At 33.3% G+C, this 18,829-nt stretch overlaps 1 protein-coding gene across 1 annotated transcript in view; it reads right to left on the minus strand.

The window, feature by feature from the left end:
• Positions 1 to 3,622: 3,622 nt before the first annotated feature.
• The window catches only part of LOC126778415 (ALK tyrosine kinase receptor), a 37,365-nt gene continuing 22,158 nt past the window's right edge, over positions 3,623 to 18,829 (minus strand). The window contains exons 13-29 of the mRNA XM_050501915.1: positions 18,510 to 18,669; positions 18,063 to 18,242; positions 17,155 to 17,300; positions 16,186 to 16,297; positions 15,568 to 15,669; positions 14,209 to 14,422; positions 13,666 to 13,881; positions 13,167 to 13,334; positions 12,823 to 13,017; positions 12,408 to 12,526; positions 12,131 to 12,237; positions 11,946 to 12,029; positions 9,769 to 9,827; positions 8,036 to 8,130; positions 6,678 to 6,816; positions 5,589 to 5,739; positions 3,623 to 5,197 (exon numbers count right to left, since the gene is read on the minus strand). Of these exons, the coding sequence (XP_050357872.1) occupies positions 4,541 to 5,197; positions 5,589 to 5,739; positions 6,678 to 6,816; positions 8,036 to 8,130; positions 9,769 to 9,827; positions 11,946 to 12,029; positions 12,131 to 12,237; positions 12,408 to 12,526; positions 12,823 to 13,017; positions 13,167 to 13,334; positions 13,666 to 13,881; positions 14,209 to 14,422; positions 15,568 to 15,669; positions 16,186 to 16,297; positions 17,155 to 17,300; positions 18,063 to 18,242; positions 18,510 to 18,669 (2,904 nt within the window). The 3' untranslated portion in view covers positions 3,623 to 4,540. The remainder of the gene's footprint in view (positions 5,198 to 5,588; positions 5,740 to 6,677; positions 6,817 to 8,035; positions 8,131 to 9,768; positions 9,828 to 11,945; positions 12,030 to 12,130; positions 12,238 to 12,407; positions 12,527 to 12,822; positions 13,018 to 13,166; positions 13,335 to 13,665; positions 13,882 to 14,208; positions 14,423 to 15,567; positions 15,670 to 16,185; positions 16,298 to 17,154; positions 17,301 to 18,062; positions 18,243 to 18,509; positions 18,670 to 18,829) is intronic.

The following is an 18,829-nucleotide window of genomic DNA, read 5'->3' on the forward strand; positions in this document are numbered from 1 at the left end:
CGATTATCTCGATTTCTATTGTAAATATAAACTGTAGATATTTGCGACAAATTTTATTTGAAATTTTATTCATGCGCTCAATCGTTTTTGCAATCTTGACGAGAAAAGTTATTACAGTTTCATTGATACGTATTTCAACCCTAAGGCTTAGAACTCACTGAGCGATTTTCACCTGTGTCCGCCGCGGTTGCGCGCCGACACGTTTTACGCCAGCAACGTGTGCGATTGTCTGCAGGTCTCGCTGCACCGGCGGGAAACTAGTAGAATCACGTGGGTCGCGGTTACCCGCAGCTTCATTGGGTTTGCGATTGGTTGGTGGCGCTCGTACAGAAATCTAACGCCATTTCGTATAACTGCTCGTCTTGCGATAATTAACCGCCAAATTTGCGATAACCGCGTTAACTGAACAGATCTCCGGTCTCGTAAGTTCAGAAATAAAACAGATTTTCCACATACGCGGCGGGCGATGTTGAAAATCCCTCCGTGAGTTCTTAGACTAGAGGGTCGATATTTTTTATAACGGTAATATTGGGAGATGAGCAGAAAAGAGGCTTCAAGCGGAGTAGAGTGGTGAGGTAAGGAGAGCAACGGTGTTTTGACAGTTAATATATTGGAATGGTGATCTTGTAGGTAGGCGATAGCTTGAGTAAAACAAAAATTGATAATTCAAGTTGTATAGTATTATTAGTAATAGTTTTTACAACAATACTAACAATTCGTAACAAATGACTTGAACTTTTTGTCACCAGGTGAATTCTGACACACGTATGTACCCAGTGGAATTTTCGATGAACACTTGTAGTGAGATTTACAGTGGAGGCCTTTGCCTAAAAGAGAAAAACTTGTGGGAAAATCACGAGCCGTTACAATTTTTTTAAATAAAAGAACAAAAATACATTTATTATTAGAATTTTATTTTAATTTTATGCTTACATAATTTTATGACACATGATTCATACTTATATATTTACTCACACATACATATTGTTATTGGCATACACTGAATTTAGGATTTACTTCTAATATTTATTCACAAAAGGATTGTTCGAAAATCAAACGTTGCGTTTTTTAAATTTTAAATTTCGTTGTTCAAACATACTGACTAATGTTAGAATAAGAAATTATAAACTGAATAACATTTCACGGTCACTTTTTCAAAAAAGGAACTTTAAATTTTTTTGCCAGTACTAATATTAAGTCACAACCACAAGTCTCGTGCAATAAAAAAAAAATTAATTGAAACCAATTTATTCTAAATTGAGCAAAGTTGAAGTGACGATAAAACGTTATTCGTTAGAAATGATAAAGAAACTTCACACGACTTGTATACTTGATATTTTAAATAACTTTCTTAAAAACATATTTATTTTTATTTATAAAACGATTTTTACAAATACAATACTTTTAAACAGTCATGTGAAGCAAGCGATAGCAATACAAAATTTTGTATTTTTTTCTGAAATGATTGATTATTTTCAATTAAAAAGTATAGAAAGAAAAATTAAGGCTATAATATAAATGCATCATTCAAAATTGTTTATCTTCGGAACTTAGAATTTTTTTACATCAATCGAAATCTTAGTTGTATTTTTTTAATGCGTTGTTTTGATTTGAACAAACCTTATTTTCACTTGTACATATGCAAACAACTTAATTTGGAACTGTCGTCAAAAGTATTTATTAAATTATATAATAAAATAAATCTCCTGAAATTGAAATAAATCAAAGTATTCCCTAAGACTATTTGCATACAGAAATTAAAAAAATCATATTCGTCAGAATGACGGTTAGTAAAAACGGTTTTTGGTTAGTAATTTCGCTTATATATATATAAAAGACGGAACTGGTATGTGTTAGTCTGAGGGTATGTGGAAAAGAGCCGAGGTCCCGACAAAGACCCCGAAACGCCAAAACACAGAGACACTCCTACATATTGTAACTGATGAAAATTGTGGTACTGTTCGATGAACCCGGAAAAATACTTTTTTCCGGGTTCTCGTGAGCATTGATGTGCAAACATGTGAGCTCAGTCTCGGATAGAGCCCTCTGAGTACCGAGAGTGATGTTTTCACATCAAGAGTAATGCATAAAAAGTGGGGTACTGTTCGGTATCGAGTATGAAGAGTCGGGAAAAAATATCTTTTCCGGATTCTCATGCGAATTGATGTATAAACATGTAAGCTCTGTCTCTGAGCCCACTACCGAGTAAAGCGATGTCTACACTTCAAACATACCCCACTTTATCGAAGGATATCGAGTCGATGGTATTTTTTTTTTTAATAATCATTGCTTTATTTGTGCGCGTTAATAAATTAACACCAACTTATAATAATTAAAATTATGATTATAAAACGCACTTAATACAAACATTTATATAACATTACATTATTTTAAAATACATAAAACTAACAATAAATGTAAAAAAAAAAATAACGTAAAAATGGCGGCAATTATTACGATGTAGAAAGATCGACGTCCCCAAGCAAATTAGTATGTCTTTTGGTATATCTTACGTAGTAGTAGTAAGCTATTAAAATAAATTCAGTTATATTAACTTACGAGGTTAATGCGGTCAAATTATTGTCAAATATAATACTACACTTATTTAAGGAAAATTTGTCATTGTTAAATCCCATTAGGTACTGTTTACAGATCAAATATTGGAAACATCTGAGAATATATTGTAAAATCATACATGGTATTGCAATTTACAGACGCTAAATTAAATAGTAATAGTGTAATTGCATGGCGGCGTCGATGTAAATATTGATTTAAAATAATAATATTTGTTTGCTATTAAAATTAAACAAAACAATTGAACTGTTCAATTATATACATTTTAACTTTTTAATATTATCTGTATTCAGTTACAGATAATACTAATCGTAATACCATCGACTCTTAACGTCCCTTAGAAACATATAATAACGATTTATGTTTAGAATTATGTTATTTTAAATTAATTCAATAATTAAAACTGTGACTTAATTAAATGTTACTTACTTATAATTGTTTATCATAGTGTTTTTTGGCATAGCATATATTTAAATCTTAATGAAAACTTTAATTAATATAGCTAACATGTTTTAATCTGTACAACAAATTATAGACAGGTATTTAACAGAAAATAATCTTAAAGTATAATTATACTATAAATTATGACATAGTGTGCCACTGTTATTAATATATGTATATATAGAATCACTTCCAACGAATTTAAATAAAATAAAAATACCCTGTCATTTCGTGCCTAAACAGATTAAATAATAAATGCAAGTATAAGCTGTGATTTTTTTGGCACTACTCTGATGAACAAACTAAAAATTTCATTTAAATAAAAACTCATTTCATAGTTTTTTACTTATAATTCTATCTTAAAATTTAATTAAAGCATCCATGTATGTAATTTACATACATTATTTCCATATGACATATATATTATGTATAATAAAACTATTAAATTTATTTTTTATACTTTTTTATCACCTTACTAGGGGTGACAATGTAAAATTCCTTTTTTTTTAAACATTGCTAAGTGAAAACATATTGGCATGATATTATTATTTTAAAAATATTCTTGTTTCAAAAATAAAAATAATATTGTTGCAAAAAATCGCTTTGACATATCTTCAATAATTTTATTCTAACCCTATAACGGCTTAATATTTTCTTTCAATATACGTCAAACGAAAACATCGACACCACAGATGACATATAATTTATATATATAAATAAAATTATAATTATGCTTTTTACTCTACATCTAAATTTAACATAATATGTGTGTGTATTTTCATTTTATATCTTAGCCGGGGCGGAATTACACAAATCACTACTTTATATATTATTTACAAATATGTAAGCTTTACTACTTTTTCTAATAAACAGTTTGCTATGATAGATTAAATAAAACAAATATTTGATGATAACTTAATTCGCTATGGAATATAAAATTAAAATATATTTAATATATTATCTGTGTATATAACTTATTAAAAGGATTCGCTTAAAGGTAGACGTTTCTTTTCTAAATTGAAAGTGAAAGATATTACTAAAATGTTATAGAAAGAACCACTGTGTGCGTATGTCCGGTAGTGGTCGTCTTGTATGATTTAAATTCAAAATATTTCAAAATTTTTCTACCCACGCGACTCCAAATATACAAAAATATCAATAAGAAATGACTATACTTTGTGGTTACATAGAAACATCTAAATTTATTGTTCTAATTTGGCAACAAATTGAGCAAATTGAGCAACCATAATAAACTATTTATAATACTAAGCACTTAGAAAGCATTTTAAATAAAATCTCAATTCAAACATAACAGATTTCCATAGATTGAAAAGTATTCAAAACAACAATTGATAAAAACAATTCTCACATTGAATGTTTATTTATTAAAAACATACTTTATATTTACAAACCAGAGGCAATATATGTTTTTCTCTAATTTAAAAAACGTCCGAACGGCGACACTTCACTTCATCACAAATTTATTAGACGTTCGATAGACGGCCATTTTGTTTTTTTAATGTTCTTAACAACTGATTTCTGAATCACCGAATTCCCCGTTGCTACCCTGTTTAATAACTTTTTTACTTCCAATCACTATTTCAGGGTAATTTTTATTTTTTTTATTATTAATCATATTCTGTGCGTTACTGCCAGAACTCGAAGACGCATTGTCACTGTCGGCGTAAGGTACGTCCGTCATGGGTCCGTTTAGCAGACTCGCCGCGGAGCTTGATTGTTTCAACTTTCCCTTGTCATCCTTCGCGTCCGGTTCCTGGGGTGATTGGAGATCGTGTATAACTGCCTTCTTCGGGTCAATTTGAATGGTCTTCGATTCTGACAATTTATTCGGAGTGACCACATTTATATACGGCGGAAGAATTTTCATCGTGTTCATAGTGGTTAAATTAACTGAACCGCTGTTTTTCTTCAGAGCGTTTAAGTTTTGCTCCAATTGAGCCGCGTCTAAGCACAATGGTTTCGCTTTGGGCATCAGTTTTGGAGGGTCTTTGTTCCAAGCGTTTATTCGAGGGGGGTCAGGGGAAGCGATGGGGGCGGCTTTCTTGTCGACTGTGAGAGAGCTGATGTTTGTTTTGTCAATGACAGTAGACTCTATCGCCTGGGACAGGACGTTTTCTGGAGGTTTCGGTGACGTTGGGGTTATGCTTATAAGTTTGTCGACCTGTTGATAAGTAATTATATTAAAATTTTAGCTTTTCGATGTAATAATATATTTTTTACAAAATAAAGTACCGCTCACGTCTGTTTAATGTCTACTTAATATGCACAGCATAATGCTACATATATAGATTACATAGATTTACTTAGCGATAGTTCTCATTCTTGGTCGTAATAGTGGGGTCATAGCCAATTCTTCATTTTGGTTTTTAATCGTTAATAATGTATGACCAGTAAATAATATGATTACAATATTTTATAGTAAGCCGTTATAAAACCTGAGAACCATTTGTTTATATTAGAATACTATACTAATGTTTCGGTCGATACATTTAAATTTTTAAATGTTGCCAGTACAGCAAAATACTGCCAAATATAAAGGTAGATTGTCTCACTATGGGTCCAGGGTCGGTGTTCAGTGTGGGTTCAACTAAGGGAGTCTTAGGTCTGCTTTCGGTGAAAGATGTCTCCCAGATAACGGGCTTGTCATCTGTCTCTGAGGCCGTATCGTCGTCCATCGATGTGCCTTCCACTGAACTTAATAACCTTCGAAGATAAATAAATACAGTTCTATATAAGGCTTGAAATATTTTTATTATGTCCTCCATTATATGATCGTATCGTTTGATTCGATACCGTTAACACAAATTAAAAATATCGCAAACTATATGATTGAATTAAATCACATAAAATAGGATTTTTTTCTACAAATATCAATATATTTTTTTCTTAATTTATTAATAGTTATCATAATTCCACTCAAATAAAGGAAGGAGCTGATATTCATTAATTGCTTTGTTATTAACAAACAGCAATTTAAAGCTTATTGAAAAGAAAATCAGCTGTATGAAATTTAATAACATTTAATTATTGAAAAAGCTCTTATTGCAGGTTATACTCCAATCAAGAATAAGTGCTAGACTGAAAGAAGTGGACTTTTGCGTGTATGCATGGGTGTTTGTATGTTTTCAAGTCTATAAATATTATGAGCGTTTGTCTGTTTATATGCAGTATAGATAATTCATAATAAAATGTTTTTTCATAACTTTAAAAATATATTAATTACAATTTTTATAATATTTTTTAACTTTTTTCGATTTTCATTGTTAACTTTTAAGAATTAATAATTTATTACACTGTACCCGATATTTAATACAGAATATAGCGAAAGGAACTTCCGTATAACCGGGTAGCTAAAGTACTCTCTAATTAAGTAAGTCTCGTATTTATTATTCAAATGTCGTAAAATTCTGTCTTTTTTTTTATAGCCTGGAACGTTTTTCACACACGGCCATCTGATCCCAAATACTATAATACTAATTTTCTTTTGTAAATACATACTTTGTCCAGACATGTTCATGCACACAAATATCTGTCCTGGGTGGGAGTCGAACCCACAACCTTCGGCGTGAATAGCCACCAACCACGCCAACCGGCTCGTCCTCGATTTGAAAGTTTTAAAAGTGCGAATAATAACTGATTACCTGTCAGTCGAGTTAGACGGCAGAAATTTTGTGTTGGTCCTTATCTCCACGCTGGCAGCAGTGGAGACCTCGCGTTTTCCGTTGACGGTCACGTTCGCGCCCAACGACGCCATTGGAATGTTGCCATATTCTTGTGATGCTAATTGATTTTGAGGAGAATAATAATAGTTAAATCTTCTAAGAAAATATCGTCGAAGATAGAAAATTGTTATGAGTACCAATTTTAATTAGGTTCTTTTTACCTATTGTTTTATTACTTATAACTCTCGCTTCGAAAACAAGATCATACTTGAAACAAGATCTGTCCCGTATCAGTTTGTAATTGTACATTTTAGATATTTTTTAAATCAAGGATTTTGTCAAACATGTATTTTATATATTATAAAAATGACTGTACATAGTTTTCTTAATAGACGTATATAATCTTTTAGAAAAGTAAAAAAAAGGTAAAAAGTTCTACAACTTATCAATGAAAATATATAATGTGATAAACATTCTATACATCGATCGCATAATAGAGCAATTTAAGTCCAACTCCATTAGTTTCAAATAATTGTGCAACTTAAAATTTGTAAACAAAACTCAAATACGTAATGTCCGTTCTGTATTTACCGGACCATATCACATAATTAAACTATAATAATAATGTCCTCCAGATCGATTTCGGCCACGGCGGCCAATCTCAAGTGAGATTAGCCAACTACGCAGGAGATATTATAGTGCACAAGTGTGTGCGCAAACACAGGTGCACTCTCTATTCCTTAACTCTCATAATCCGATGGGACGGCAATCCGACACGACCGGAAAGAGTTCAAGCGCAGGACCAACGGCTTTACGTGTTTTCCGAGCCACGGGAGTGTTCACACTTCCAACTTCCAGACTCCGGGCTGCTACTGAGAATTTTTCTGACAGAAAAACCCAATAACTTTTTAATGGCCCGACCTGGGAATTGAACCCAGGACCTCCGGGTCTGCGGCCTTATATCAAGCCACTAGACCAACGAGGCAGTCTGAATTAAACTATAATCACTATACTAAGAGTATATAATCAAAAGTGGTTTTGTCTATTACATACGATGGTAATTATTTTAAGATGGAGTAAACAGATTCTTTCCATCTTCTAACTTAGATTTTTTTTAGCGCCACAGGGACTTATCCCTTTTTTTATTAATAACGAGATATTTCTTAACTAAGAGTCGTGATGGCAGACGTGGTGAGAAGACGAAAATCTAAGCCGATAATCCCAAGTTAAATTATTTATATATTTGTGGTTATAATTCATCTCGTGCTTGACCATTAAGGGAAATATCGTGAGGAAACCTACATGTGTCTAATTTCTTTACTTTACGATTAGCATACCTTTCAGAAGATGTTGATATTGTGAATCCTCTATTTCTGGCTTCTCTTGTGTCGCCGTTAGCGGTTTGCTATGAAGTACCAACGGATCCATTGGGCTAAAACAATATTCAATTACATTTGCGTCCACAATGTCCTTCCAATTGTGAATCATTTTGAACGAAATGAACAACTCAAAAATGCTTGTCAGCTCAATAACTCTAATTCGTCTAAAATCTTCAAGATTACTCATTAATACTCATCTCAATGAGTATTTTTTTGGATAACATTGATTGGCATTTTTTTATTGAATATTTTTAATTGTTCTTTTTCAAAGACATTTTTGAGTTATTCAAATATGTGATAAGTTTTTGTTTTAAAATTTATTTTTTTTGATGAATTTAAATAGCATTTAATTTTGATATTAGCCGATTGTTATTTAGAAGAAAATCAATAAGGGTTGGCTCACTAAGCATGCCATGGCTCGTCTGTAGAGCAATTATAAGACTTTTGTTATTGGGTAAGTGACTTTTAAATTTTTCCTTTTTTTTGCTTCAATAAAATACATTGTATGTGTATAATTATCACTTAACTGGAATTTGTAAGGGAAAAATTTAAATAACTTAAGTTTATCTTTGAAAATTATTGTAATTTAACATGCGTTTTTGATATACTTTCTTAGCTAGAAATAAGTTTTTTTTTTTAACTTGGACAGTATTTTTCGATCTTCAAAGATAATCCAAGGATCAGTTGCAGTTATGACAACAATAATGGGAAACCACTTTAGCTTAATTTGGAATATTAATTGAGAAATAAAATGAATGTTAAATATAATAGAAGACTGGCAGTCATTTTTTCGTTTCCTTTTAATCATCTTTTAATTCTAATTGTTCTTTTGAAAAAAAAAATTGGTATGAAGTCGTCATAGTCGTGTTAAATTTTAAAAATCTGTACAAAAATTATTATAGTATATAATGTATAGAGTCCAATAGCAGAAGCAGAAAGATAAATAAACAACGCTAACTGAAATAATCCAAGGTATTATTTATGGATCTGTGAAAAATGGTGTATTTGAAGGTTAGTTGTACTCGGATTTTTGGAAGTAAAATTTATGTACATAAGAAAATACATGCAATTGTGTTACATTATAAAAATATCATTATTTTAGTAATCAAACTGTTTGCTCTGCATAATATAGCGGAGCTATTAGCAAATCGCATGAAATATGTAAATCTAAGGTCTTTTTATTTTCTTCTGCGGTTAGAATATGGTACAACGAAAACAGTTTGTAAAGTACGGATGGTTTTCTGTTATGTGTTTTGACTGTCTTTTCTTGGCAGTTTATTGCGTTTTTATTATTGCATTTACATTGATTGCCAATGTTATGTATGAATTGTAAAGTATATGTACTGGTAACCTGACAGCCTGAAAGCAAGTAATAAAAGTTATAAAAAATTACAACAGCCATCTCGCAATATTTCAAGAATATCAAGATTTTGGTGATAATTTGGAGAAAAGAGGAGCAAGATTGGTACAGATTGGACGTAATAGATAACTTGCTTTTTGTTATTATTAAGTATATTGGATATTAAAAATATTGTTAATCCGTTTTTCTATCCTGAAAATTTGTTGCAGTAATCTTTCAAAAATTTTTTCATGTTTACAAAATAGTGAGAACGAATTATACCAAAACAATCATAATTCCGTAATCGATTAAAGCTCATTTAATATGCCTGCCAATCTCCCAAGATCGTTACCTAGCATCCCCCGGCTGGTCCTGAGGCGATAGTGGCACGAGGTAGTCGCCCGCCGAGCGCTGCCAACACAGCGAGGTAAGCGCACAGGGAGACCAACATTACAGTTACACACCACGTATACATAAGATAGTTTTAATATTTTTTCGTACATTTGATGTAATTGTATCAAATGAGATTGCTTATATCACATAATCTGATATAATCCCTAAGTTTGTTATATATGTCGTATGTAAACATATGGACTTGCTAAAGATACGAGGTACATATATTTTCTGTCGTAGTGCTGTTTTTGCACCGTTTCATCGTGGATGTGTTTTGATCATGTTAAAATCTCCCTGAGTCTCCACTTCAGGTCTAAGCGTGCATCAGATACTGGGGTTTGTAAAATATTTCCATATCTTTTTTATATTTATACTTTTTGGGTCGATTTTTTTTTTTTACAATCCCCAGTTAATAGGATAAAGGTAAAATAAGAAAAATACAGGTACAGGTTCTCGCTATAGCTACTAGGCAAGTATACACTCAAATTTTGAAATGTTTCGAAAAAAAAAAGAGATTCTTTGAAATGATTTTAAAAGCATGAGTGAATTATGATAAAAAATTTTATTATGTATATAAACGATGTCAATTCATGCATTATTTAATATATGAGATGATGTTCGTGAAAAATAAATATTATTGCATTCCAACGAATCTCTCTCTCTCTAACTACGGGGTTTCTATATCTACGCGGTTTTCATTCAGGAGAGGGAGTTAGAAAAAATATATAAAAACTTATAAAATGATATGGTCATGCGCCACTCGCAAGCACGCTTTTTAATATTGGACCGCTAACACCGAAAGACGTGGAAAAAGAAAAATAAAAAAGAATAAATAAAAAAATCGGATCCAGTTACTTGCTTCTAGTAGCCAGAGCGAAAACATTTGGAAAGAAAAAAAAATCAGTTACGAATTAGTACATTTTTAAATTGTCAATTTATTTTACATTATCTGTGTATATTTTTATTATATAGAGCTCAAGTACAAAGAAACTCCATATTTAATTATAAACTTAAATAGTGAAATAATATATATATATTTTTTGGGTTGTCCAATAATACTCCATTAATCATTATTTAGGAAAAAAAAATAACTTTTTACTTTTTAATTTAAAAAAAAAAAACCTTTTTTTTTGTGTGTAAATTATTGAACAACACGCTTAAATTCGAATTTTATTGATTCATACTTTCAAATCCACATTCGAATTTCCCGCCATTACAAAATGGCGGCTTTATTCTCACTATACATGTAGCCATTCCAATACTTTATATAAATCAACATATTCCTTCAGTTACGTTCTCATTTTAGAGGCGAATAGGAATTACTACATGTTTAAGTGAGACAGATATTTATTTCAATGTTCTGTTCGGTAGTTGAAATGGTATCAAACATTATTCATATTTTCGACTTGAATAAAACAAAAAAATCTACTATAGCTCATTTAGTACAAATAATAGTAACAAACAGTGTTTTGACAACGTAGACAGAGATTTTTTTCTCTGCCTACGTTTGACAACGAATATTATGACAATATGAGTATTATTCCGTAGAAAGTTTAAATACAACACGGCGACATTGCCATTAATAGCTATTTTTTCATAATACACCTTAAAAAAGGTATTGCTCAATACAGCCTTGTCTTTGTTTAATATAATGTTTGTTTACATTTGTTATTATTTTTAAATTGAATTACTAATTAAAAAATCAAATTTAAGAAATGTCATAATTTAAGCTGTGTCAATTCAAAAGATTATATTAAAATTCAAATTCGTCATCGTCTAACTGTGGTTTTTTTTTACTCTTTTTTTGTAAGGGGCCTTTGTAGTCAGCCTATATGTCGACCCCATTGTTACACGCTAAATTAAAAGAAAAAAAAAGGCTCAAAAACTAAGATTAATTCAGTTCGAGAGAATCACTAACAAATTCATATACTTTAATTGGTGAAATACTCGAAGGTTTACACAAAGAATAGAATTAAAAACACCAATATTCAAAAAAATTAAATTTAGTTCAAACTGTCATGTTAAACGTCATTTAGCTACAAAATCAACATATATATAATGTGATTGCTCATTCAATCCGTATATTTATGTTTGATACCACTTCTATTGTATCTTCTATTCCATGACAGCACGTACCTGTGGTCCATTGGCTTCAGGCAATTCAGGGGGTGCGAGATAGGAGCATAGAAGAGGGAGAGGTGCGTCTGTTATCTCTGGATCCTATTAACGATTTAATACGATATTATATTTTTCATGACTTTTTTTTCCCTATTATTTTGTTTCATGTTTTATTTATTTAGTAATATGTAGATGACACTAGCCTGCACTAATCTCTGCAGTCTGTCGAACATCTGCGCGAAGGAAGGTCGTTCGGTGGGCGCAGGGTTCCAACACTCACACATCAGCCTGTATACGTCAGGCGGACAACCTATTTGGACAAAAAAAAAACACGTTTAGTTATGAATAAAATATTAGCATAGTTTTGAGCATTTTTACAGATAATCATATATACCAGAAGATGCCGGCGATTATGTAAAATACGTCATATATAATATATAATAATCATGTCATATATAATATATATAGAATTTAACATACCAGGTGGTTTCTCCAGTCTCCCGCCACCAGATACCATCTGCATCACCTCTCGATTTGCACAGCCGGTGTACGGCATGATGCCTAAAGAGAACACCTCCCACAGTAATACACCGTAGGACCTGGAATGGATGAATTTCCATCTTTAGCCATCGCCTTCAAAATTTTAAGGTTTTTTATTTTATGGCAACATTATAATTCTATCATCTCTTATTAACACATTTGATTGAATACATATATTTTTTTAATTATTATATATAGTTATGTATACAACTGTCATTGTGTAAAAGCAACGACAGACTAAAATAAAATTACTATTGTAATAGCTTCGTGTCACAGATTATAAATCTTTTTAAGAGCATATATATTGTCCACTAAGTTTAAAATTATATTTTATAAATAAACAAATAATTCATACCAGACATCAGTTTTGACTGTAAATATTCCATCTATATAAGCTTCAGGGGGCATCCATTTAATAGGCAGCATGGCTTTACCCCCTTTTTTATAATAATCCGATCGATAGATGTCTCTGGCCATGCCGAAGTCGGCAATCTTCACAACTCGTCCCGATCCGCGGGAAGTCAGGAGACAATTGCGGGCAGCTATATCCCTATGTATTGCAAAAGATAAGATAAAAAATTGTACACTTAACTATAAATAAGTAAGAATTCCTAAGCTTAAAAAATTGAAATCCATGTTTAAAATTTGAGGATATTAGCTGTTAAAATTCATCAAATATAGACAAAAATATCAACAAACCTGTGAACGAATCTCTTTGCTTCCAAATATTTGCATCCTTTACAAATATCCAGCGCGCAAAGCAAGAGGTCCTTCATAGTTAGAGCGCTGGCCCTCTCCGGCCGTGGACGACTCTCTCGCAGGAAATTCTTCAAATCCCCACCGGCTAGCAGCTCCAGGACTATAAACCTGAAGAAAAATGTCATCTGATATTCTGCACTTCAACTCATCCGAATGATGTAAACATATTAAACGTTTAAAATGAAACAAGAAATGAAATTATGTAAGATATAGTGACAAGTAGTTGATTTTTATGTAGGATTGTACTTAGTCCTGCATGGAAATTAGTCACTAATGAGTTGAGTTATTAATGAGTGTCTTGCTTTTATTACTTTACATTTAATAACTTATATACATTAACAGAATGCTCAAATTCTACTTGAATAAGTATGCATATTGTTGTTTTTTAAATTTGATCATTAATTCAATAAATGATTTGACCTCGTCGTCACAAGGTTACCTTGGATGCCTGTCGAAGCAGACGCCGATGAGGTGCACGATGTTGGGATGGTTGAACTTGGCCATGATGGCGGCCTCCATGAGGAAGTCGGACTCGGCCTGCCCCGTGGACAGCTCGGGCAGCGTCTTGACGGCGACCGGCATCTCCACCGAGTCGCCCGCGCGGTGGCGGTACAGGCCCTGGTACACCTCGCCGAACGCGCCCTGCCCGAGCGCCCTGCACCACGTGTATATTATATGCTCTTTCTTTTCATGATAAAACTTCAAAAAAGGCTCGTGAAAAAACACTTCCAACCTCCTGTCTATTTATATATATTTTATGTAACCCGTGCATTTATATAAATCTATCTTAGAAAGACGGCGTTCTCACCATAATGTACTGACTACATAATATAGATCATTTTAGTAATGAATGACTATCATTTACGTTCAACACTTAGCCACCCAAAGATTCCCAAAAGATTAAACGCGTCTTAAATTTTGAGCATTCAAAGCACTGTTTTCCAGCCATTACATTCACCCATAATTCCATACAAGAACTTACTTGACAAGCTTCAAGCTCTCCCTCGCTACTTTCGGCAGTCCCCTAACATCAACCCCCTGAGGGAGGAAGCTCTCGCTACCATAGTGGGGGTTGAAAGCCATGTTCAGGGTATTATCACCCCCAGGGGCTGTTCGTAATCTATGTAGCTGTAACTCCTGCTGTCTTATCTGTTTCTGTATTAAATCCTCTTCTTTCTTACGTTGATATTTATTATCTGTGGATCAATCATTTTATTGGTTAGTGATTTGGATAGCTTTATAAAAAAATATTATAAAATTATTATATGACTAGTAATACAGTCACACCTTCACTCACGGTTATGTAGACATATGTGATACTTTTCAGCTTTTCTAATTCCATATGTCCTATATAAAATGTATATATATTTACAGAGTCGGCCTTGGGCTAGAGCGACAGGAACGATCTAGGTCAGGTAGCAAGGTGCCCAAAAATGTCAAAAATAATTTCTCCATGAGTACATAAGCGTTTATTGATTTTTATAAATGTGATAATTATTATTTATATAACATTAACTGAAATATAATTTATGTGAAGTGAAAGCGTCGACCGAAGGGCGCTAAAAGACAATACCGTTCTACCCTGATCAAGGCCCAAGACCGGCGCTGCGGAGCTAGTGAGATGACGAAAGATTCGAAACATTATAATATATTTATATATATATATATACATTGTATGTATATGCGTTGGTACTTGATAATCAGTCAGCAATATACATTTATACTCAAATCAAATCGAAATCCTTTATATTCAACATACCAGCGTTACAATTACTTATTGTCACTATCTACCACCGTTTCGGAAAATAAATAGTCTGCCCTTAGAAAAACCAGCAAAATAAACTCAGCGGGTTTTTTCTATACTATAATAGTATTATATATTTTAGAAAGGGCCTTGTTGATCCTGAGATTGGCGCCTCCAATCAGACTAATTCCTCAGCTTTATAATATGAATACAGATAATATAATTTCATTGACTTTTTTAATTAGGTACAGTAACAAAGGACAGAATCAAACAATTAACATTATATATTAATTCAGACTATTACTGTTTTCCAATAACAACTGAACAGCTCAGTCATAATGCTAAACTTGATAAGAAAATTTAACATAAAAGATATGTTCGTATATTTTATATAATAATAATAACTAGAGAAAAATATATATATCAATTGCTTTAGGTATAAATTTATTATTTTTTAGTACAAAATTATTTAAATTAAAGCCTTAAATATATACAAATAAAAATTAAAAATAACTACTGTACAAATCATGACCGCGTGGAATGGTGGCAAGAATGCTAACAGTATTTAAGTAAATAATTAGTTAAGGTCATACTTACAGAAATGAAGAGATACCACGAATATTACTCCGAGACACAGCACAACGATGATAGAAAGTATTATAAGGCTTATCAACCACATCTGGGGCCAGCCTTCTTCCACTAAAATAATTATAATAAAATTAATTAATATTATATTAAAGTCACAATAATTCAAAGGTGAAGGTGAACATCAGCGATGAAAAGGTCGCGATTTACGTTTCTCTGGATGAAATATTAACTTAACCTTCTGTTAATTGGAAGATTAGATTAATTTAGATAATAGCGTGACATCTTTTTTTTTATGTTATAGGTTGGATGGGCATCTTGGCCACTTGATGGTTAGTGGTCACCACATTCCACAGACATGTGAAAGTGAGAAATATTTACCATTCCTTACATCGCCAATACGACACCAACCTTGGGAACTAAAATGTTATGCCCCTTATGCCTGTTACATTGCCCAATTCACCATTCAAATCTGAACGCAACGATACTAAGAATTGCTGTTTAGCGGTAGGTTATCAGGTAAGACTGAGATTTTTGATGGCTTTTATCGTTAGAATCTACATTCGAACAGCTTTACTTTGTAGCTATCTGCTGACAATCATTACTTAGCGTCTTGAATATAATACTCACATATACACTTGGTGGGATCATTGGCGTCCGTAGACCAGGAAGACGGACAATAACACTTCACCTCACTTCTGTATTCGTTCATCGCGACACATCGGTAGTTACAGCCGCATTTCTAGTGGGATAGGGAATTAAACACATATAATACACAAAAAGGCCGTGGATAGTGGTTAGAACGCGTGAATCTTAAACTATGATCGTGGGTTCAACCCGGACAAGAACCACTGAATTTTCATGTGCTTAATTAGTGTGTATAATTCCTCTCGTGCTTGACGGTGAAAACATCGTGAGGAAACCTGCATGTGTCTAATTTCATTGAAATTCTGCCACATGTGTTTTCTACCAACCCGCGATAGAGCAGTATGGTGGAATAAGCTCCAAACCGTCTCCTCAAAAGGGAGAGGAGGCCTTAGAGCAGCAGTGGGACATTAAGAGGCTGTTACTGAATACACAAGAAATTGTGTGATAGACCCAATCTAATGCAATTTTCAATTACATGTATGGTGCGGATAAAAGAAAGCCTTTCAGTTATCAGATTATGAAATATTTGTCATCGATAATCGTCCACGTGTTGTAGAAAATATCGTGAGACCTTACACTTGGTATATGAATTTGCTACATATATATCCCGCAGTAGGGGAGCGTTGTGGAAATACTTGCAAAACTTATACTTAACGGGAAAGGAGTTTTGTCAAGACATTTAGGGATATTATTATAAATATCTATATATTTCGCTTTATAATACATAATCAAATAAATAAAATGGTATAAGTGCCAAGGTACTCACGAGAATATATGTGTAAACATGCGAACTTATGTACCGATCTCACACACACATTATCGCATTTACAATAACATCATACCCAAGTCTTACGCTGACGTCATCTGACACTCGAAATCTCAGTTAGCTAACAGTTTATACATAAAAAAACAACTTAACATCATACCCAAGTAATCTCCCGTAATACTTACATGTATAGCCGGAACCACCAAAACTTCACCAGGCCCAGTCCTTAAAGCCATATTGACTTCCGCATACTCTTTTATCCCTCGGCTGATGTCCACATATGACCATCCCCCGCCACCGTGCTTCCCATCACCCTCATTTGTGTTACCACCTACACAATTATGGGATAAGTGCTAATTAAGTGCTTAATTTTGATTAAGTAAGTAAGATTTTGAATATAATAGGATATTCATTTGTATACTAAATATTATATATATTGTATCGATACCAAGTGTGTAAAAAATTGAAGCTCAATAGTTTCGGTTGAATTGACATATAAGAGTGCACATGCGATGGGACGGCAATCAGATACGACAGGAAAGAGTTCAGGCGCAGGACCAACGGCCTTACGTGTTTTTAGTGACGCGTGAATGTACACACTTCCAACTTTCAGACTCCGGGCTGCTACTAACAATTTTCGACAGAAAATCCCAGTAATATTTTATTAGCCCGACCTGGGGCTTGAAACCAGGTTCACGGGATCTGACGTTTTTTTTAAAGAATAGGAAGGCGGACGAGTATATGGAGCACCTGATGGTAAGTGGTCACCAACGCCTATAGACATTGGCATTGTAAGAAATGTTAACCATCGCTTAAATCACCAATGCGCCACCTACCTTGGGAACTAAGATGTTATGTCCCTTGTGCCTGTAATTACACTGGCTCACTCACCCTTCAAACTGGAACACAACAATACCAAGTACGGCTGTTTTGCGGTAGAATATCTGGTGAGTGGATGGTACCTACCCAGACGAGCTTTCACAAAGCTTCAACCACACACACACAAGCTACCAACAGTGACGTGGTAGTCAAATGTATAATATATGAATAAAAATCCTAAAAACTAGATATTACAACTTGTATCTGTACTTACCAACCCATCCACCACCGCCACCTCCTCTAAGACATCCTCCACCTCCACCACCGAAGCCCCCGTGCGCTCCCCCAGAACACGCCGCACCACCGAATCCTCCTTCCCTAAGGGACGTCCCACGAACCAGTTCAAAGCCTGGCGTTATCGGACCTGGCCGAGATATCCATCCACCTCCAGCACCTAGGTTCAAGTTTATTTAATATGTAATAATGATAAGTACATGTTAAATTATTCCTTGAAATATTCGTTTAACAAAAAAAGGTCACATATACAATTCTGTACAGTACTTATAATTTAAAACGTGATTTATTGTATAGGTATTAATTAATAGAGAAAAAGTAATTAAAATCATCATAATTTGCAATTACAAAATGATTTTGATTTGAACCCTTATAAATGTTAATTTATCAATGAAACCGAACTACGTCTAAAATTAATATAACTAACCAGAAGTCCTCCCAGGCTGGCCGTACATGTAGCCAGATTCCGGCGTGGTATTTGTTCGTCCCCTGGCGTGCTGGGAACCGTCGTCCCTGAACACGCCCACTGATAGACCTCCACCACCGCCTCCCACCAGCAAGGGTATTGGCTGACCTTCTTTGTCCAGCTATGGATTGGACAAAATTACATGTCATAAAAATATGTTCGTCCTCTATGCGTTGCTAAACCATTCATCAGATTATAATAGAACTTTGTTAAGTTATTCTACGTAAGCTCGAGAAGGTTTCTGGCCGAAACAAAAAATAGTTTTTTTTAATTTATTTTTT

This window comes from Nymphalis io, chromosome 26, assembly GCF_905147045.1.
Source record: "Nymphalis io chromosome 26, ilAglIoxx1.1, whole genome shotgun sequence".
NCBI classification, from domain to species: Eukaryota; Metazoa; Arthropoda; class Insecta; order Lepidoptera; family Nymphalidae; genus Nymphalis; species Nymphalis io.